At 31.7% G+C, this 20,944-nt stretch overlaps 4 protein-coding genes across 6 annotated transcripts in view; 2 read left to right on the top strand and 2 right to left on the bottom strand.

The window, feature by feature from the left end:
• Positions 1-57: 57 nt before the first annotated feature.
• Positions 58-2,374, bottom strand: Fen1 (Flap structure-specific endonuclease 1). The gene is made up of 8 exons (XM_018521281.1): positions 2,163-2,374; positions 1,878-1,980; positions 1,573-1,739; positions 1,356-1,465; positions 1,090-1,293; positions 803-1,021; positions 547-732; positions 58-258 (listed from the first exon to the last, which is right to left on the bottom strand). The coding sequence occupies exons 1-8, from the start codon at positions 2,242-2,244 to the stop codon at positions 184-186; spliced, it is 1,146 nt and encodes a 381-aa protein (XP_018376783.1). The 5' UTR covers positions 2,245-2,374; the 3' UTR covers positions 58-183.
• Positions 2,375-2,739: 365 nt separating this feature from the next.
• On the top strand, positions 2,740-8,567 carry Rs1 (Dead-box helicase Rs1). The gene is made up of 13 exons (XM_018521278.1): positions 2,740-3,139; positions 3,816-3,989; positions 4,119-4,209; positions 4,395-4,534; positions 4,932-5,237; positions 5,334-5,461; positions 6,321-6,518; positions 6,580-6,724; positions 6,832-7,013; positions 7,088-7,416; positions 7,533-7,778; positions 7,848-7,929; positions 8,000-8,567. Exons 1-13 carry the CDS (start codon positions 3,053-3,055, stop codon positions 8,103-8,105), a joined length of 2,214 nt encoding a protein of 737 aa, XP_018376780.1. The 5' UTR covers positions 2,740-3,052; the 3' UTR covers positions 8,106-8,567.
• Positions 8,568-9,842: 1,275 nt separating this feature from the next.
• Positions 9,843-18,042, bottom strand: pds5 (cohesin associated factor B pds5). Of its 3 annotated transcripts, none has more exons than XM_018521290.1 (17): positions 17,711-18,042; positions 15,715-15,870; positions 15,312-15,506; positions 14,987-15,177; positions 14,703-14,910; positions 14,108-14,614; positions 13,720-14,018; positions 13,270-13,612; positions 13,085-13,189; positions 12,531-12,950; positions 12,076-12,438; positions 11,723-11,954; positions 10,929-11,176; positions 10,553-10,849; positions 10,287-10,322; positions 10,121-10,171; positions 9,843-10,051 (listed from the first exon to the last, which is right to left on the bottom strand). In XM_018521290.1, exons 2-17 carry the CDS (start codon positions 15,793-15,795, stop codon positions 9,995-9,997), a joined length of 3,633 nt encoding a protein of 1,210 aa, XP_018376792.1. In that variant the 5' UTR covers positions 15,796-15,870; positions 17,711-18,042; the 3' UTR covers positions 9,843-9,994. The 3 variants fall into 3 exon arrangements, with proteins under 3 accessions (XP_018376792.1, XP_018376793.1, XP_018376794.1); XM_018521291.1 differs by lacking the exon at positions 17,711-18,042 and adding an exon at positions 16,638-16,672; XM_018521292.1 differs by lacking the exon at positions 10,287-10,322.
• A 958-nt stretch (positions 18,043-19,000) lies between these two features.
• Positions 19,001-20,944, top strand: part of POLDIP2 (DNA polymerase delta interacting protein 2) — a 5,395-nt gene continuing 3,451 nt past the window's right edge. The window contains 1 exon segment of the mRNA XM_018521289.1: positions 19,001-19,281. Coding sequence (XP_018376791.1) covers positions 19,190-19,281 — 92 coding nt within the window. The 5' untranslated portion in view covers positions 19,001-19,189.

The raw sequence follows: 20,944 nt of genomic DNA on the forward strand, positions 1-20,944 counted from the left end.
TATATATTTTATGAAATAAATAGAAAAAAATCATATCATGTTTATTGAAACTGCAGTGTGGAAATTTATAAAAATAAATATGCAACACATGTATAAGACATTATGTTGAGATAGCGTTTTATACAAGACACAAGTACACTATTAGCATTGCTATACGTTCTTGTCAAATTTATAAAATTACTCTCACTTTGCTTTACCGCGAAATTTACTGTTACCTGCTGCCTTTGCCTTCTTAGCCGGAAGCTTTTTTTCTTCTGCCTATAAGTGTAAATCCGTATAACAAATCAAACTAACCAAGACTCCTTATAAATCAAAGAATTGGAAAGAATAAGGGTGTTAGGAGTCAGGCACAGAAGACGTCGCGCAAATAATACACCTATGAAACTTGAAACTTCTTTATTCAACAAACGCGCTGTTGAATAAAGCGCGTTTGTTGAATAAATAAGTTTCAAGCTTCATAGGTATAAGTGTAAAGAAAATCTTGTTTAATTTCAACTTAGAGATATTAAGTAATAATATTAAAGTGGTTTGTTCGAAAAATCTTACCTTTCGCTTTGGAGTTGGAGTTGAGTTCGGTAAAACTTTGAAGAACGAATCCAATCGACCCTGTGTAGATGTGTTTCGAGCTTTGTGAAGTTTTTTAGCTCCATTTCTAACTCGTTCCTCATTAAACTGCTTGTCACCACATAAAAACTTCACCAGACCCTCTTCATCTGGTTCGGACCATTTTAACTTGCAAAATAAAAAAATATTTAATACGTGTAAGTTACACAGAGAAAAATTATTTAATTCAAAAAGTTACCTGGATGTCATCTGAATTTGACACTTCTGGTTCTTGAAATAATAATCTTGCATCTTTGTAATTCCAATCTTCCGGAATGGGATATTTCTTGACATCTATATTTTCAATAATTTTTTCAAGAGATCTATGATTTTTTATCAATTCTATTGCCCTTTTTGGACCAATTCCTTTGATACTATTTGTATAATCACAACCCAACATAATACACAGATCGATAAACTGCAAATGATATGTTACTTGAGAATAAAATTAATAAACCAATTAATAAAAATAATTTAAATGCATACCTCATTATGATTTAGCTCTAAGCCTGCAAGAACTTTATCAAAATGAATCTCCTGTACTGGTAACTTCCTGGCTTCGCTAACAGTTAAACGTCGAAGTAGCACATTACATCCAAAAGTGAGTGCGTCCATATCCTCTGTAGCAGTGGCAAAAACTTTACCGGCTTTCACTAAAGCGGCACACTGTGCTTCAGCCTCGCAAGGAGCCTGCATAGAAAACATCCATTGTAGAAATGAATAAAAAACTATAATTTCACATAAACACTTACATCAATATAAGGTATACCCATTAATTGAAGTAATTCTTTAGCTTCGTCAGCATGAGTTTTTGTAACTTTAACTAATCTCCTACTAAACTTGTCAATAGCTTCCACATTTCCTTTAATAAAAGATATCTGCTATGAAAACTTGCCGTAATCTTCTTATACAGAACATAAATCATTTTTCAAGTATTACTACAGTAATAATGATATAATTTGTCATTACCATCTTCTTCGGCAGCCTGCAGGAGTTTCTGTGCCTCATCCCTTCTTTCAGCTCTTTTGACTAATTCTCTACTTTTTAGATTTGGTGGTTTTCCATCAAATACATATACAGGTTTTATTCCTTGCTCTACCATGCGTATAGTACGATGAAATGTACCCATTAAATGGCTACAAAGTTTACACAACCGATTAGTTCTCAATAATCTTTTATAAGTTGCCTTTTTGAGATAATTTTTTACAATATTCGATAAAAATATTTAGCGCAACTTATAATAAAAGATTGTTGTACAATTAAGAAAAATATACCTGGTTGTTTCGCCATCTACAGTAGTGAGCTGTACTCCTTCACTGCGGACAGCTATAAGAAACTGATACAAACACATAGATGCATCAATAGCAATCTTGCGACCTGTAGCCAAAAATAGTTCCAAGTAAACGTCAATAACATACCAATACGTCAATAACAGAATCGATAATTGATCATGAAGATTGACAGATTATACAATTTTATCTGAGATATGTAAGAAAATTCGTGGATCGTAGTTGATGGTTAAAAGTATAAAATTAAACGCAAGACAGACAATAACTTACCAAAATAATGCTTTAATTCTCGCTCTTTGATAGCTTCCGGAGCTACGTCTGCTATTAATTTCGACAAGCCTAAAATACCCATGTCGACAAAATGTTTATCATGTATGTAGGAAAATGATAGAATGTCAAGCAGACACACAGATCACAGCAGTGAAGCAGTCACTTTCTGAGAGAGGTGGAGGCAGCCTCTCTTCCCGCCAATTTACACAATATGAACCAATATGAACGGAGCCAGAGAGAAACCTGAGAGAAGCCTTTTTCGCGTGATAGGCAAAAGCCACCGTACGCTAGAGGCACCAACATCAATTTTATAAATTAATGTGAACTACATATCTCATTTTCGCCACTGTCGATAAAATCGTAGTGTCGATCCTGTTTCCCCTTTCCCGATCCCTATAGGTTGGCTAAAATGTACAATGTTGCCAATCATCAAACGGAAGCATAAGTTGGTAATCGTGAAAAACTCTGTTTTCGTTTTCGCACATTCTTCATGTTTCTCCGTTTTTCAAACGATATATGAATGAGAACGACTGACTTTTATATATTACTTTATTTTTTTATTATTTCCGCAAATTATTCTGGCAATTCTCATATTTCATACACTTGTTAAGTTATTGCGATATCGCACACAAAATAACGGCATATGGAGTCGAAGATTATTGTACACAATTTTTTTTCACGATGACGCCTATGGATTCATAATCAGCAATTGAGCAATGAACATATGTGCGTCTGATGTGCGCTACGACGTCCACGTGTTGCCCGTGTAGTAGTTAATCTCTGTTAACCGCCAAAGAGTCTGAAGCACTGTAATTCTACAAAGCACTTCAAAACAAATGCTGGCGAATGCTGTATGTTTCTCTCGCCAGTATTTTAATCTAAAATAAAAAATGACGAGTAACTGCGATTTGATAAAAACGATTGAGGATGATCAGGAGGTGCCAGATTATTCCGAGAATTCGGATGAGGAAGAGGACGTAAGCAGAAACAAAAGCTTGTGTCGAAACAATACAAGCGATTTATTTTAAAAACATTTTATTTCATAAAATGCTTTTTCTCGTATTTTTCTGTTGGCGAATTCGGTTACTTGCATTACATTAGATTGGTGCATACTAAAAACTGCTTTATAATATAAATTAGCAAAGTTAGATGTAACAGTATGGATATAAATATTTTATACAATTAAATATGCAATAATGACAAATATCCAATGATGATATATGTATTATTGCATTGTTAAAGTTGATAATATTACGCCACTGCATTTTATTTTATATAAAGCAGCACTTAATGTATACTACTCCAGTAGTATAGTGCTAGTGATCGAATTTATCATTTGTGAATAGGTATATCTCTGATATTAATGAATTCGGTTACTCGTACTATCCTGGATTAATATACATTAAAGGTTACTTTGTATATAAAATATCCAAATATAGTGACATAAAATAATCAACTTTGACAATAAAATAATATTCTATTAAATAAGTGACAGTACCATTCTTAGATATTTAATTATTTAAAACATTTATATGTTTTTACATTTACCTTGGTAATTTTATATATAGCAGCTTTTAGTATGCACTAATCTAATGTAATACATATGAACGAATTCATTATACATTTTCTCTTAAACTCTGAACTATTTATTAGTTTCAACCACGGAAGCAGAAGAAAAAAGAAAACAAAGATTTTGACAAGGGTTTCCAATTCACTTCAGCTCAGCACAATCTGGATCCTTGGAATGACCTGAACAAGTATATTAAACGCAAACCAAACACAAAATTAGATGATAAGATAAAAAGAGTCAGAAAGGAATATGGACAGGTATGTATCACATTGTCTCTATTATTTGTAAATTAAAGGTGTTATAGTAAATTGTACTTTTTTAATGAAATTTTTATTGTTAAAATTATGATAAAGTTATGAACAAAAATTTGCTATTATAATTGCTAGGCTGGAACTGAAGATGACCCTATTAAAATTGAACCAGAAACAGGTCAGGATGACGATGTAATTTCTCTATCTGAGGATGAGCTTAAAAAAGGTAGATGTAATTAATTTTATTTCTATTATATAACCAGAACAAATAAATAGAAATTGTGATTTTATATTTGCATATACATATTACAAGGAATATTACAAATTGATTACATTATATTTATATTTCTATTTATATAATGTTTTAGAAGTAATATATAAATACTTATCTCTCTTATTGATTAATTGTAGATATCTTTAAAACTAAGGAAAAGAAAGGCAAAATAAAAAATATGAAAGAAAAGGACGAGGTTATCGATTTTGAGGAATATACAGATTCTCAAACATATACTACATTTTATCAAATGAACTTGTCGAGACCTTTGCTGAAGGTACAATATTGTAATTACTTATTAAAGTAGTAATTAACCTTCTGTCGGCAATGTAAAATTTTCACGCTTTCTTTGCAATCTGGATCTTTAAACTTTAGTGCAGATTTTATATTGAACTGTGTAAAAATCTGAAAAAACTCTTACGTACTTGTAAAAGCTGTAACAATGAGTTTTTACTATCATAGAAAGTGGATTTTGCTTATTTTTTTATAGAGTTAATTTGTCTACCAGAATTCTCAATTTAAACAATCGCTTTTTTAAAGGCCGATGTTGCCGGTGGAAAGTTAAGATGATATATATATATATATATATGAAAATATATTAATATATAATAAAATTATAAATCTATCGAAACTGCAGTAGTATATAATTACTGATTGACTTTACAAACTTCTAGGCCATAACAACGATTAATTTTGTACAACCAACTCCCATACAAGCTGCTACTATTCCTGCAGCTTTAATGGGTCGTGATATTTGTGGTTGTGCGGCAACAGGTACAGGGAAGACTGCAGCTTATATGCTTCCCACTTTAGAAAGATTATTGTATAGACCATTAGACGGTCCCTCTATTTCGCGTGTTCTCGTACTTGTGCCTACCAGAGAACTGGGAGTGCAAGTTTATCAAGTGGCAAAACAATTAGCTCAGTTTACAACGATAGAGGTCGGTTTGTCTGTTGGTGGATTGGATGTGAAAGTACAGGTGAATATTACGTTTTTTATAAACTTCTTTTATGTAAATTATCAAACAAATCCAAAACCAGATAACATTCTTCATATTTTTTTCATATGAATGCAGGAAGGTGTACTAAGAAAAAATCCAGATATTGTAATAGCAACACCTGGACGATTAATTGATCATTTAAGAAATGCACCTACCTTTTCCTTGGATAGTATAGAAGTATTAATTCTGGATGAAGCTGATAGGTAATGTATAAATATATTCCTATAATACAAAGTTGGGTAACGCCTAGTTAAAAAAATAAAATTCAATAATAAGAAATAGAAGTAATGACCGTCCAATGGTCTAAAAAAAATAAAAGTTAAATAATTTTAACTTAACTTAGTTACATTTTAGACTCTTTTAACTTAATTTTGTTACCTTTTATCATTAACTATTAACTTTTAATTCCACTATGCTATAAATAAATGCGTCGCAAGATGCTGCACATCTGCCTAGTAATTTTACATTATAGGGCTTAATTTTTTAATTTGTAATAATGAATTTTAATATAGGCCCAACACACACAATGGAGAAATATTAAATATTAGGAATACAAATTAGAATTTTAGAATCAATTTCATTAAACATTAAACATAATGCACAATGGGTATGTAAAGTATAAATGTATTGACACAGAAGACACAATACATAATTTACTATTTATTTATAGTGTTCATTGAAACTGATTCTAAAATTATAATTTCTAATTCCTAATGAGTATGTTTCTAAATAAAATGTATATATATTTGTTATTTTAATTATTTGTAAGACAAACACTCTGAAATGATAAAATTAAACACATTTAACTTTAATTATTTTTTTTATTAACTTAACTTTTAATTCAGTAATTTATTATGGATTAACTTGTATCTTAACTAACAAATAAGTTAAATTTTCAAGGCTATTAACTTTAATTTACTAATAGTTTGACAAAAAGTTCACTTTGCTACAATTAGCAAATAGATTGCTAACCCAACCTTGCTACAATACGAGGATGTTAATTGATTATACATGATATTAATGAATATATATTATACATGAACAATAAATTTTTTATTTAAGAATGTTAGATGAATATTTTGCTGAACAAATGAAATATATCGTAAAGCAATGCTCAAGAACTAGACAGACTATCCTCTTTTCTGCTACCATGACTGAGGAAGTCGAAGATTTAGCTGCAGTATCTCTTGACAAACCTATTAAAATATTTGTGGATAGCAATCAAGATGTAGCTTTCAATCTACGTCAAGAATTTATTCGGTAAGTAAACTATTTGCAGTTATTTCTTATACATTATTATTTATTGAAAAAATTATTTTAGCATACGTAAGGAAAGAGAGGGAGATCGTGAATCAATCCTAGCAGCGCTAGTTTGCCGAACTTTCCATGATCATACTATGGTTTTTCTGCAAACGAAAAAACAAGCTCATAGATTGCATATTTTATTGGGATTATTAGGTGTAAAAGTAAGTAAATAATTATAATTAGAATATAATAAAATATACATAAAAACAAAATACTAATATATAATAGAGTGTGATAATTTATATCTCTTTTTGTTGTATTCAACAAGGTTGGAGAACTTCATGGTAATCTCACACAACCGCAACGTTTGGAAAATCTTCGAAAATTTAAAGACGAGGAAATTGACATCTTGTTAGCGACTGATGTGGCTGCAAGAGGGTTAGATATAAGTGGTGTAAAGACTGTGATTAATTTCGTGATGCCTGCCACTCTTCAACATTATATACACAGGTTAAAAAAAATGAAATTTTTTAAAATTGTTTATGTATAGTTTAATAACGAAAAATTATGCTTATAATTATTAGAGTAGGGAGAACTGCAAGAGCAGGGCGCGGAGGTGTTTCTGTATCGTTAGCAGGAGAACAGGAACGTACTTTGGTAAAAAAAATTATCAAACAAGCAAAAAATCCAGTCAAGAATAGGATAATACCGCCTGACATAATAGAGAAATATAATAAGAAATTAGAATCTTTGGAACCAGACGTGCAAAAAATTTTACAAGAGGAAAAGAGTGAAAAAGAATTAGCTAAAGTAGAGAATGAAGCTAATCGCATTGAGAAGATACTTAAAGTTGAAGATGGTAAGGAACAGAGAAGTTGGTTTCAATCTAAAAAAGAAAGAAAGAAAGAGAAAGGTAATTCATTAACATATACTCTTCAAGTCTTTATATAATATTTCACATCCTAATAAAAAAGATAAAGAACAATATAAAACATGCCATCGTTAACTACTCAAATTTTATACTTTCAGACAATTTTCGATTAACTAAGAAACAAGTTGGCAAGAATAAAAAACATGAAAAAGAGCCTTCTAATATAGTACAAGAAAAAAAGAAGAAAGCACAAAACGAACCTCAAATGGATACAGCCGAGGATAGAGCTAAGAAAGAATTAGAAAAAATAGCCGCTTATCAAGCACGATTAGCCAAAAAAAGTAACAGACAGAAGAAAATTAGAACGGTTATGGATCAAAACAATTATGATTTTACTAAAAAAAGTATAACTTCATGTTTATAATTCAGTATTTATATGAAAGGAATTGCCGATTCAATAAATTCTGTTCTAGGATCATTGAAACGACCAAAATCATCGTTCGCCGCTGATTTAACAGATACGAGCAAAAAGGGTGTTAAAAGAATGCGATATGAGTATGTTTTAAATTATTTTTTATATTAAAATTTATAACATATAAAATATATAATTTCTTTTTTGTTTCAGGGCAAATAAGAAAAAAGTTCAGAAAAAACAGAATACATTTAAATCACAACAGAAAAGTAAATTTGCAACGAAAGGAAAAAATCAAAAGAAATTTAAAAAACGCTAATTTTGTAATACACGTGCGACACGTATAATTGTATAATTAAATATACACGTAACGTTTACTTGATTTGTTTTATTATAGAACCATTACAATACGCCATATGTCTCACAGATCGACAGATGAATAGCACTGATTAATTGGTTGTTTAATCAGATTGTATATTTTTATGTATAGTTTTCGTAATCTATGACCTATTTGAAAAAAAATTGCAGTACTATGCAAAAAAGTAATCGTACAATTAGAAAAATATTTGCATTGTATGCCAATCAATACAGATATACTTAGTGATACTTGCTGATGGATAATATAAACGTATCACATATTCAATGAGAAACTTGGTACTATGCATAAAAAAAAAGAAATATTAGTAACAAGAACAATATTTTCATAGAAATGAATTATGCAATGTTAGAAGATGAAGATGCATTGTACTGTAATTTCTGTGAAAAGATAATAGATATATGTTAATTCTATAATATTTATACGATTTCATCAATCATCCATCACCATTCACGAATTCATACGCATTTTTTTCATTCATGTTTAAATTTACGATAGTTGAATGTTTAAGTTTAATAATTATAATGTTGAAAACTTAAATCTTTAAAACCTAGGCCCACTTTGCTCAAAACTCCATTCAAAAATTCATACGGAAAATCTCTCTTCTCTATGTTTCAAATATTTAATAAATAAAATTGAAACGCGTTTATTTTCTCTTCACACACATTAAGTTGTAAGAATTGCATATATATTGATATAAATTAAGGTATTACGCAATAATCTTTTGCAATCGGTGTAATTTTAATTTTATGTTTATTTATAAATACAAAAGTTGAAGGTTTTCGCAAATTCTCGCAATATTCTTTTTTCTTTATTGTTACACATAGATCACACTTAATGTGTATCAATCATAGTAATCGCGACTAAAATGTGGCGATAATTGTATTCTTAAAAACCAACAACTTTGGATCACAAAGCCAATAGACACACAAATTCTTATCTAATATGTTTATGCAACAAAACTATAGTATTTTCGTTTGTTATTTATAAAGTGACGATTTAATTGATATATCTGGATATCTCTTTTTAAAAAGAAAGTTTATTTATTTATTTTTTATTAATAAAGTATGTTGACAATATTGTTTTATATATGTATACTTGTTTGTTTAAATCAATGCTATTTTTTCAGCAAAATAATCGTAATATTATTCATTAGACATTCGCGAAGTAAAAATATAAATAACGTTTAAAACGTGTCAAAGATAAATAATGGTCAATACCGAGTAAGGGTTCTGTGCTCTCGGAGATTTGTTATAAAATTTACGAAAAATTCATTCTGGCTTTATATGGGCCATTTGAAAAAATTTTTTCGTTGTATCAAATTAATTAACGCATTCTATCATTCATAGCCCCGTTTTCGCAATATGTTAACTAAAGATAAGGTTACAAAGAAATTCATGAATAGATTTTATTGATACTTAAATCTCTTGATAAGCTTTAATCTTTAGATAACCACATATTGTGAAAACGAGCCATAAAAGTAACAAATGAAAAATACGAATATGTAATATTTAATTTGTTGTCAACAAAACAAACATTTAAGGTTCCATATATATATATATTTGCGAAGAATTAATAAACTTTTCGTTCTATTTCTTTTTTCTTTCCTGCTCAGTTGCAAGTTCAGTGAACTCTTTGCATTATAAGCCTGTTATAATCTTAACATCTTACACTCTAGAATACACGAACGACTTAGGTTTATTAATTGTTATACATAACCAAAATATTCAGTTTTCTAATTTGTAAAGTATCTTTTAGATTCTTTATTTTTCCATGCTCTTTAAGTCTTTCCCCGTCCCAATATTCCCCGGGTATAGTCCGATCACTGAGAATTATTTATTTACTTTATCCGATTCCCTTAATGCCCTCTTCGCTGGTGGTTCCTCGATCTAAAATAAAAAAAAATAAATTTAGACATTTTGAATTAAAACATTTATCACAATCGAAGAAAATTTTACCTCTTCTTCTAAACCAGGCAGTTGAATCCTGGTCTCTGATGCTTCCGCAGGCTGCAAATAAAATTATCTCAATACATCAATCTTATCAAACATATCTTATTAGTATTTCTAAGAAAGATAATTTTTAGCAAAAGCACACATTATCTTAATATCACGCTCAAATTACCTGTGCATCAATACATTCCATTTCGCCAACTTGCAGCTTGAAATCATAATTATACACACGCGAAAAATTAAATAAATTTATATCACGTTTTTCATATTATCGCAATTATTTAGTTAATATTACCATAATATAATTAATAGGAATGTCTATCATTATTTATTTATATATATATATATATATATATATATATACTGAGTAAAGAGTTTAAATTAAGCGAGCTAAAGATATCTCCAAAAATAGAACTTGTTTAAAAAAAATAATCTTACCCTTGCATCCGTTTCATTAGGTCCGATGCCTACTTCCTTCTGTTGTTTGGATTTAGCCTTGCGCTGTGGTCTCTCATTAACCGTGTGTGTATTGTGGAATGATCCCTTTCCTTTTGGATTTGTCATGCTCACTTGTAATTCCGCAGGTAAGTAATTCTTATGATTATTTAACGTTTCATCTGTTCGTTTAAAATACATCGTAGGAATTCGCGTTTCGCTCGGAAACTCCTTCATATCGAAATTAGTAGTCTTGGTGTATATTACGTTCATTGCCAAGTCACAAACAGCCCATAATTTCTGTACGTGACAAAAGTAAAAATTGGTTTAATCATGAATAATTATTTAGACAAAGCTAAATCTGATTTATAATAATTACATAATTCATTTCGTTGTCCTCAGGCTTCAATGCATCTTTATGGCTCTTCATACGTTCTACAAGATTTCTATAAAATCCGTAGCAATAATATTCATTCTTTGTAATAAGAGGTTCCAAGATGAACCAAAGACATTGTTGAATAACTTTCAACTGGCTCACCATCACATGACTCGTAAATTCTGGATCATGTGCGAGAATAGGTACCGCGAAAACTAACATATAATCCGGCAAAATGTGGGGCAGTTGATCTGAAAAATTATAAAATACCAAAAAAAAATTACTGAAACAAATCATGATTAGATAAAACACGCAATACTATCAAGAAATACAATTCAATATGTACATGTCGATTTTGGCGAAACTTTTATTATTAAAAGTATTTGCAAAATGATACTTATTTCATCGGCAATCATCAATATTTAATAATAGGAAAAATTAGAATGTTTATAGAAAACTAACGAAAGTCGAAAAAATATGAAAAAATTACACTGTCAATGGATTCGTGTTCAGCAGTAGGTAAAAATACGCCAGAAATGATTATTCACACTCGTGTTACAAAATGCATCGATGTTAAATAGTGTATTTTTTCATTTTTTCAATTTTTATCAGTTTTCCATAAACATTCCAACTTTTTCTAACATTTACGGTTGCCGATAGAATAGATATTGTTATTTATCATTTTGCAAGTACTTTTAATAATAAAAATTTTCATAAAAATTTTGGCATGTACATATTGGTGGTCCTTGTAAGTAAAATCTATCATAAAGTCTATGTCTTACTATTTAATCTCTTACCCATAGCCCGCTCGACAGTACCCAATGAAAGAGTCTTCACGTAATCCCTCCTTTTATTTATGTCTGTCTGCATATATGTCTTCAATACACACTTTAACCTCTTGTCTTGTTCCTTGCCAGCCAGAGCGTAATATCCCATGAAATCCAATGGTAAGCATTTGTTTGGAATTCCTCTTCCTAAACCTTTGTGCAATTTACTACCAAAAGCTTCTCTGACTTGAGGAACTTCATCCTAAATATCAAGTTAATATATAATTAATTTTAACTAACATTTATTTTTCAAGATCAAATCATAATCATTCATCATTTATCACATTATATATCACATAAAAACAGACTTATGTTGAACATACCACCATAAGTTGCGAAAGATTGTAAAATTGTTCTGCAGTGAATTGATCACCAACACCCTTTTGTTCGCATATTTTCAACATTGAGCAACCAGCTTGCAATCTTAACCAACTCATTTCAGCTTTACTCAAGCGTCCCTGAGATAACAAGTCACCTTTGTTCACCATAAAAGCATTCAGCATTCTAAATGTCTTTTGCGCTGACAATACGTCAGTCTTCAATCCTAATAACCAACGCGCCATACACTTCAAACCTTCCAATCTGCATCGTGTCTCTTCGGGTAATTGATCCTCTCTGCACCAATCTCCGTCAATAATTTCGGAGCTTTGCTCGCTGCTTTCCTTCACTAGTAATTCTTTAACTATCTGCACCAGTAAAAATTATATCGTAACAACAAAGCATTAGAAATTAGAAAGTTCATTGTAATTTGTTAACATTATAATTTTATTGCACTTACTTTTCTGGACACCATATTTTTTATTTGTACTTGATATTTGTCTGGCAAATTATATGCTATGTGACCTAATGTAACTATAGACGTTCGATAATACTCCGACGTCGGCGTCAGTGTGTTCTTAATTCTCTCGATGATCTCGGGAAAAATTGTATCATGAATATTGGTCATGTTGACGAACAGACATCTCACAGCTTGCTTTGCCTGTTTCGGTGTTCCTGTCTCAGCGAAATTCTTACAGATCGGTACCATAAGATTCATAATGTCTGGTGCTACATCACATAGAGGTTTATATTTTCCCAAGAACGTAAAGATAGAGAGAACTAACGGTGCTACCATCTCATCCTCCAATTCAAGTAAATTGACAAGTTGCATCAAGATATCATTATGCAGGAAATGCGGGCCGAATACAAATGAAAGCATCTGAAATATTTCGAATGTATATACAGATAACATACTTGTGCTTTTAGTTACAAAATTTTAATCTCTTAATGTATGAAAAATTTATATTAATGTATATATTCAATTATTTTTAGGATATCGAATTGTCGATTTACCACTAGTAATCTCAATCCTTTTTCTCCGGCGTTATTTGGATTAAGACCAACTTCTTCTATCACATTACCTCCTTTCAAACAATCTAAGACGTATCCGATCAAAACCTAATTTGCACACATATGATTATTAAACATTTCTCTATAAATAAAAAAAAATATAAAATAGATCCTAAAAGACGACTTACCCGAATTGCTTCTTCATCAATCATGACAGAGCTTACTCTTTCGAGCAGCATCTTAATTGTATTATAGTATAGATTAGTCATAACGGGCTGTCCTAATTTTTTGAGAACCTTAGTTATGGTTTCAGCGCATTCCTTACAGGAAACATTCGGTTGCACAATCGTTTCCATTTCCTGTAATAATCTGGTATCTCTCTTCATATGAGTGCTAAACTTTTGAAGAAACTCCTGTACTTTCATAGGATCTGGTAGGAAACGTGATATCTGATGAACTTTTGCCATTAGTTCATTTTTAGCGTCTGTTTTTTTTGCGACCTCTATCCATTCAACTACTGCCCTTCGCACCCTGAATATATATAAGAAAATTAATTTATATTAGAAGGAAGACATTTTTGTACAATAACTTGAAAACAAATAAAACAAATTGAAATATATAATTAATGTATAACGTACGCAAGTTGATGTTTCTGAAGTTCCACAAAAGCTTTAGAAGCGTGATCGTCAATTGTACCTAAGAGATGGTATAATTTTTTCATTCTCTCTTCAGCTTGCAACTGATAAGGTACTAGGCACGTATTTAGCAATCTTTCCACCAACAATCTATCTTCCATGCCCGCCATGTAATAACCATGTAATATTTTATCTTTTATCCAAATAACCGCTTTCTTTGTGGCCTGTGGTACGTCAGCATCGTTCAGATGTTTCTTGTATATCATAGCTAAGCCAGACATTGCCTCTTTTCGTATTTTAAACTAGAAAGATAATTATTAGAGAATTCAAGCCGTAAATCTATAAACATTAAATTCAAACTTAAATAACTTTGTTAACTTTAATATTCTACCTTTTTGTCCAAAGTCCTTTCTTTGACAAATTCGAGTAGATCCTCACTGTCCGACACAACTTCAAAGTCTCGTCTAGCAGTCGTCACGATAGCCATAACGACTTCATAACGGACACTTTCATCAGCATCGTGTTGCCTCAGTTTCAAAGTATCTGTGATATCCTTCCTCAATTCAGGATGATTTAGCAAAAAATGCATTGAATACTGCACACACTTAATACGAATGGCCACACTAATATCGTTAAATCGTCCCAAAAATGCCCTCCATAATTGCGTATGCTGTACGGCTAATTGCGAGCCCTTTTCAGAGAACATTCTTGCCAGTAACGCCACGGCGCCCAATCTTTCATTCTCAGAGGAGGATTTTAATTTACATTCTAGTTGTGGGAGGACGGACAGCAAGACACTCGGACAAATGTGATTCAACTCATAAATTAAATCGTATACCTTTTTGCAAATTTGTAAACTCTTCTCCTCCTTTCCCAATATTAAGACATGATTGAAAAACTATAAAACATTGTAGTTTTAGCATATTATATAAAATGAAAATCGGTATTTATTTTTTGACAGAAAGGAATTAACATTCATTACTTACCGCTTGAATGTATGGTTCTAATGTATCGCTACATTTGATTACTAGCTCTTTAGCAAGCAAATATGCGTTCTTTTTCTGTGATTTATTTGGTTCTACAATGTTCATGAGTATAATATCCAGAAGTTCGTTACTGACAATGTCCGATTCGGTAATGAGTGGACATAAAACGTCTAGCATGAAGCTTTTAACTTTACCAGAATGTTCATCGCTAAAAATAAGTTATATTAATCGAATCATACTGCAGAAATTTTAACAATCTTTCTTTTACCTTGAGATATACTTACTTCACAATTCTGAACATAAGAGAAAATAATGCGCAAAAAATCTCTTGACAATCTTCAAGCTCAAAACACATATTAAATGACTTGACATAAGCTAAATTCTCAAGTAGATAGAAATACCGTTTAAAAGCAGGATCTTTAGGATCTTTTAACCCTGCCAGTTGTTTAATAAGGAACAGAAATATTGTTTTGACCTAAAAAGTTATATTAGAATTAGTAATTAAAAATTGTCTGATTTAATTGATGATCTTTAATTAAGTCAATCTATATTAATAAAGACTATTAATAGTGTTTGATAAATTGTTACAATTATAACTCAAATATTTACCTGATCAGCATCTTTATAAGGAGCCTCTGGCGCATAAACTCTTAAGACATCTGCAATGCAGCAAGCAATCAGCAGTTGTACATCTTTGCTTTGATGCATCAGGAAATGCTCTTCTGCCAAATGTAATGCCAGTGGTATGTATTGTTGATACATTCCTTCGTCTTGTCCCATAGCTTGCAACGTGTGTGCTAGTGTCTATACATTTGTTATATTTTAGAATACGTTCCATTTGGTGCTCGCAATACTTGTAAAAATCATTTTTTCTTAATCAACATTTGTCTTTGTTTAACAAGAATAAAATGATTTCAAGAACATTGCGAGCATTAAATTGACAGCAACCTTAACTATTATATTTTGTAAATAATGTATTATTTATCATAAAAAGCATGTTATCTAATCGTACCTTGAGTCTCCTAATTAATTCATCTGGACCTAAATCTTCAGTGACTGATCTGCACCCTTGCGGATATATTATTTCAGCCATAGTGGCTATTTAGTAAATTAACCAAGAGTAATCAAGTACTTTATCTTTAATGTATTCTAGAACACGGTCCAAATTCTGTAATGCAATAACATTTATCTATGTAAAGCTTAACAAGATATAACTCAGTTCAAAAAGATATGTAATACAGGAGATAATTGATATTTTCACCGATTGTTTTCTTTACAAGATTTATCTTACATATATACTATGTTTGATCTTACTTTCAGAAAATATAACAAATGGATAACATTTAAAGATGAAATCAGCTTTTAATTTACATAGATTTCTCTATGAAACTATAAGATATATTATTGGGTGCATTCTGAGTTTTGCATGAAGCGCATGATGCATCATTTATCCTTATTGTTCACCAAATAATAAAGAAGGATAAAACGATACATCATGCGCTTTATGTGTAACTCGGAATGCACCTATTGTACAACATCTTGAATTACATACTTCATATAAGTTAATTTAGAAAAATTTATACCACATATTTATAGCCTATATTTATTTAAAAAATTAAATGTGATATAAAGTTCAATGTTAACATGAATGATAATAATATTCTTGATAATAATATTTTAGAAAAACATAATTCACATCTTGATATATTTTAAGACAAAAGCATCGATGCAATAATAGTTGCTTTCCATTCTCACACAAATGATATCAAATCTAAAGTTATGTATTTTATACTCAGATAATGACATCACTACTCGCTTACTTAATTATCACATAACACAAGTTTATATAATCCCACTTTTAATATTAGTTAACTCAGTAAAATACGTGGTCTCAAGCTTGTGTAGATTGTAGGTAAAAATTTAGTTAAATCTTACTTGTTAGAATAAAAAGGATCATGTATTCAACTGTGATATAACAAATTAGAAGTATCTAAGTTGATAAGAATTATCTGAATTTTATTGTAAATGAAAAAAAAAAAAACAAACGAGAATTATCTTTTGTAAATGAAAAACAACTATGAAGCCCTAAACAAAATGCTAGGCAACAGTGGTCTAGTTTCCACTGAGAGTTTAAACCGGATCAGAATGTAAGAACCAACTACAATCGAGCATTCCCCTATCATTTGGTTGTAACAGGAGAATACTCGACTGTAGTTGGTTGGTTCCAACATTCTGATCTGGATTAAACCCTTGGTGGAAACTAGGCCAGTGACAGCAAACAAATAACGCTAGTGATAGCAAACAAATAACGCTAGCGACAGAAACAGAGGAATCCAACATTTGCATACGTTAATGCACGTAAAAATACAGACTAGCGATAAATTTCCAACAAGTTGAAAGTCTGTCTTCCGCCTTATAGTCTACCAATCAGCGTTAAGACTTTTTATTTTATTTATATATGCTATATAATCTTGAAGCGGATGGAAAAATATACTGCAGTCTATACACAATCAAATTGGCCTTTTTATTTCTTTCACGATATTGTGCGATGGGAGGCGACAATTATATATCGCTTATTTCTATACTATTCCTATCGCTGTTCTTGTCGCTATTGCCTTGCATTATGTCTAGGACTTGATGCAAACATTAGATTAGAATAATTTGTGAAAACTGCAGAAGTCTTTTTATATTCTGTACATTTAGTAACGTATTTAGAGAGAACACCAGGACGAAAGTTTAGGATTTGGTTCACAAATGGACGAATAAAACGTAAGTGGGATAAAGTAACAAATTACTCGACATTACATCAACAAATTAACGAGCATAGTAATTATCGGAGAAATGGACAACCGTTGGCGCCCGTCGGTTTAGAGGTTATGTGCGCTCGCCGTGCACGTATACAAGCCACAACGTAAACAAGTTTTTCGCGAAAACGGGAACTGACGAAGTGCTGGCAGAACCGAGAACGCTGTGGCGGGAAAGGGGAATGAGACATGATCAAACATTACCTGGAGATATGCATAGGCGCCGCAGGGCCTGTGACACTCAAAATATCAACAAAGCAAATATATCCGACGACGAGCCGCCGCCGCGCGGTGGATCGTCTTTCACGGAGATGTGCTCGCAGTATTCACACGGGCTTTTACAAACCGTGGTACCGACCGGCTGATTCTTAAGTGCGTACGTACCACCCGCGACGTGATTTGCGCGATCTTCTGTAGACACTTGGCATGGTCAGCACGGCCTGAGCGTCGGCGGAAAAGAACGGTGGCGGAACTTCGTTCTGGTACACGGTTAAGCGTGCCGAGGGACGCGACAACGCAATTCGATCGCTTGAAGTTTGCCGACCACGACGGTGCGATGCGGCGCTACATCAACGGTGCACCTCGTCCAGCGATCCTATTGGTGGACGTGTCACGTCGCGCGGCGCGAAGTTGCCAACGCTCGCGCGCGATTTATCTCGAAAGTTAAGGCATGGACGTATAAATATCTGAACCATGAAGTAAGAATACTGACTCGTATTGGCTTTCCTCCGGTCTGCGAATATACAAATATAGCTAGACCACTCTCCCATCGGCGCCGGCGGCGCTCCTCCTTCGAGGGTGTTAAGGTGCATTCACATGCAAGCGTCAAGCAGCGGAGGCAGCAACCAATCAGCTGGACGATACTAGCAGTGGTGTAAAAATATTTTTTATGCCACTGCACTTATCGTCTCGCTGATTGGTTGCTGCTTCCGCTACTTGACGCTTGACGCTTGCATATGAATGCACCTTAAGTGGAACGCGCTCTTAGTAAAGTTCTTTCTTCCGATTGGTCAGTCAAAAACTTCGAAGTATTTGTAGCGCCAAGTGGACCGCATCCTGAGTCTGCTGAACGCGACCAATATTTAAAAAATTGCTTGAAATTTATAAAAAAAGATATTGCACTTACAGCGAGATAAATATTTATCGAAGTTAAAAAAAAACAAGATTCTGCGTGCAAAAAATTCATACAACTTGAAAAGATCTAAATTAATTTAGTACGATTTAGTGAGATTTTTATTTAAATTTAAATATTATTTAATAATTATATATATAAATTAAATGGTTTAAATTAAAAATACACAAGGTTTCACCAATGCCAATTACTTGATCAACGTAAAACTGACCAATCGTATTCGCTATTTAGTAAAATTGATCGAACAATTTTATTAATTGGCGTTGATGAAACCGGCTCAAAATGTGTTGTATGCAAACAATGTATGTATTCGATGCAACATATGCAAACTCTTCTTTCTCTCATATCCGATTTAAAAAAAAATTTCTTTATTACTTTCCCCTCCTCCCGCCGCCATCATCGTCTCGTCGGCGATATAAACGGTAACCTCCGGTATATTTTGAAATGATCCCTAAAAATCAGTAGAGATGTCAACGCAGCAACTGTCGACCGCAGTTTTCCATCCTGCGACGTAAATCTCATCAGGTGTCGGTGATAATTCTCGGGCAACTATGGAATTCGTGCGGAATCTCGTTGGCTGTAACCTGAAACGATCGTTTCTCAAGACGCCTGTAATACGTCTGCAATACGTGCGATGCATCAGGTACATATGAAGTCAACGAAATGAATTATAGATTATTTAGCGATTCGAAATTATCCTATGTTACGATTAATTATTGACAAAGAGAAAACTTCATTTTTGAATAGAGACCTCACTATGCACCGATTGTTGCAGATCAGTTTTTCCTTGCCCTGTTTACATGTAGAATTAGTTTAAAAGAGAGAAAGAGGGGGAAAGAGTATTGTTACAATTTATAACGATTTTGATTGGACGCATTCAGTGTAACTGATGCATATTAAAGTTATACATAAATTAACGTAAGGATGTTTGTTTGATATAAATACAGAAATGAGCAAAATCCTTAATACATTTTATTGTGCTGTTAAATAAAACATGTACGTTATAATTCAAAATATTTACATTTTACTTTTACACTCAATAAGTCAATATACAACAGTTTTAATATACCAGTAAACCATAGTGCTTTCAATTGAATTTGCTATTATTCATTAAATTAATTTGCGTTGTTGAAATATAAAGAGTATCTATATTTATATGTTACATTGGTTAAGTTGGAATTAAACCAAATAAGAAATACTAATGAACATAAATGTATGAAACTAACTTATTTCAATGGATAGTACAGAAAAGAATAAATTCATGGTGAATTCAGTCACTCGCACTATTAGGAATGTCTTCATTTAGTAACGTAAATTGACACAACTATCATTCTGTCTTTGTTACTTGTGGAATGCAAAGAAAAATAGAACATTTGTGTTAACTTATACCACTGAATGGAAGGTACCCCAGATCAGTTCACTAAGGCTGCTTTATATAGAGTATCTAAATGGAGTAGCATAATATAGTGTTTTTCATTTAATTTCTTGTTATTCAGAGAATAACAAAGATATAATAACTTGGATTGACTTATGCTACTAAATGGAAAGCATCCATAATCAACTTTAACAATGAAATAATATATGTATACTCTATTAAATAGTATGACTATGATGTAAGAAGACAAGGTATATAAATCTTGAGGATGCGCAGTAGGAGAGTGAATTGTGGCCAAAATTTGATTGACTATTCCAATATGCCAGCACTATTATACACAGGAAAGTGCATTGTAGCCAAAATTTGATTGGTTGTTTCCAGTATTGTTATCGCCATTGTGCGTAATGATACACCTTGTATTCTTACATCATGAATATGACAATGTTATTTTTGAGTATTTAATCGTTTAAAATATTCATATGTTTCTACATTTAACCTTGCCAATTTTTACAGCAGCTTTTATGCACTAATCTAGTGAGTAGTAAAGCGAGTGACCAAATTTACTATTAAATTTGCATACACGATTCCCTTCTAATAAGCTTAAACAAAGAAGGTTCTTTATGAATTTATCAAAGATATCAAAGTCAATTTAGTTTGGAAAAACAACAGTATAAAATAAAAAATTAGGTGCAATTATTCCTTAGTCGAATCAGTTTTCAGATTTGAAAATAAATTGCAACAGAGAATACTGCCTTTTGATAAGATTTGTAACAATGATTATTGGTTATTTATGTATACATATAATGTTGTTTGGTTTTTATTATTAGAGGCTTTCTACAAAAAGCCATTACCTAAACTTGAAGTCTTAAGCCGTAAGAAATTAACTAATCACAGTCGAATATGAGAAGAATAATTGATTATGATTAGACAA

Source organism: Trachymyrmex cornetzi, unplaced genomic scaffold (assembly GCF_001594075.2).
Source record: "Trachymyrmex cornetzi isolate Tcor2-1 unplaced genomic scaffold, Tcor1.1 scaffold98, whole genome shotgun sequence".
NCBI classification, from domain to species: Eukaryota; Metazoa; Arthropoda; class Insecta; order Hymenoptera; family Formicidae; genus Trachymyrmex; species Trachymyrmex cornetzi.

Coding starts and splice junctions, on each gene's coding strand:
- Fen1 (XM_018521281.1), bottom strand. CDS start 2,244: ATGGGTATTTTAGGCTTGTCGAAATTAATAGCAGACGTAGCTCCGGAA. Junction 1,981..2,162: donor AGAATTAAAGCATTATTTTG/GTAAGTTATTGT, acceptor TTTTGGCTACAG/GTCGCAAGATTGCTATTGAT. Junction 1,466..1,572: donor GCAGGCTGCCGAAGAAGATG/GTAATGACAAAT, acceptor CTTTTATTAAAG/GAAATGTGGAAGCTATTGAC.
- Rs1 (XM_018521278.1), top strand. CDS start 3,053: ATGACGAGTAACTGCGATTTGATAAAAACGATTGAGGATGATCAGGAG. Junction 3,990..4,118: donor TCAGAAAGGAATATGGACAG/GTATGTATCACA, acceptor TATAATTGCTAG/GCTGGAACTGAAGATGACCC. Junction 6,725..6,831: donor TGGGATTATTAGGTGTAAAA/GTAAGTAAATAA, acceptor GTATTCAACAAG/GTTGGAGAACTTCATGGTAA.
- pds5 (XM_018521290.1), bottom strand. CDS start 15,795: ATGGCTGAAATAATATATCCGCAAGGGTGCAGATCAGTCACTGAAGAT. Junction 15,178..15,311: donor CTTATAAAGATGCTGATCAG/GTAAATATTTGA, acceptor ATAACTTTTTAG/GTCAAAACAATATTTCTGTT. Junction 13,613..13,719: donor CTTCAGAAACATCAACTTGC/GTACGTTATACA, acceptor ATATATATTCAG/GGTGCGAAGGGCAGTAGTTG.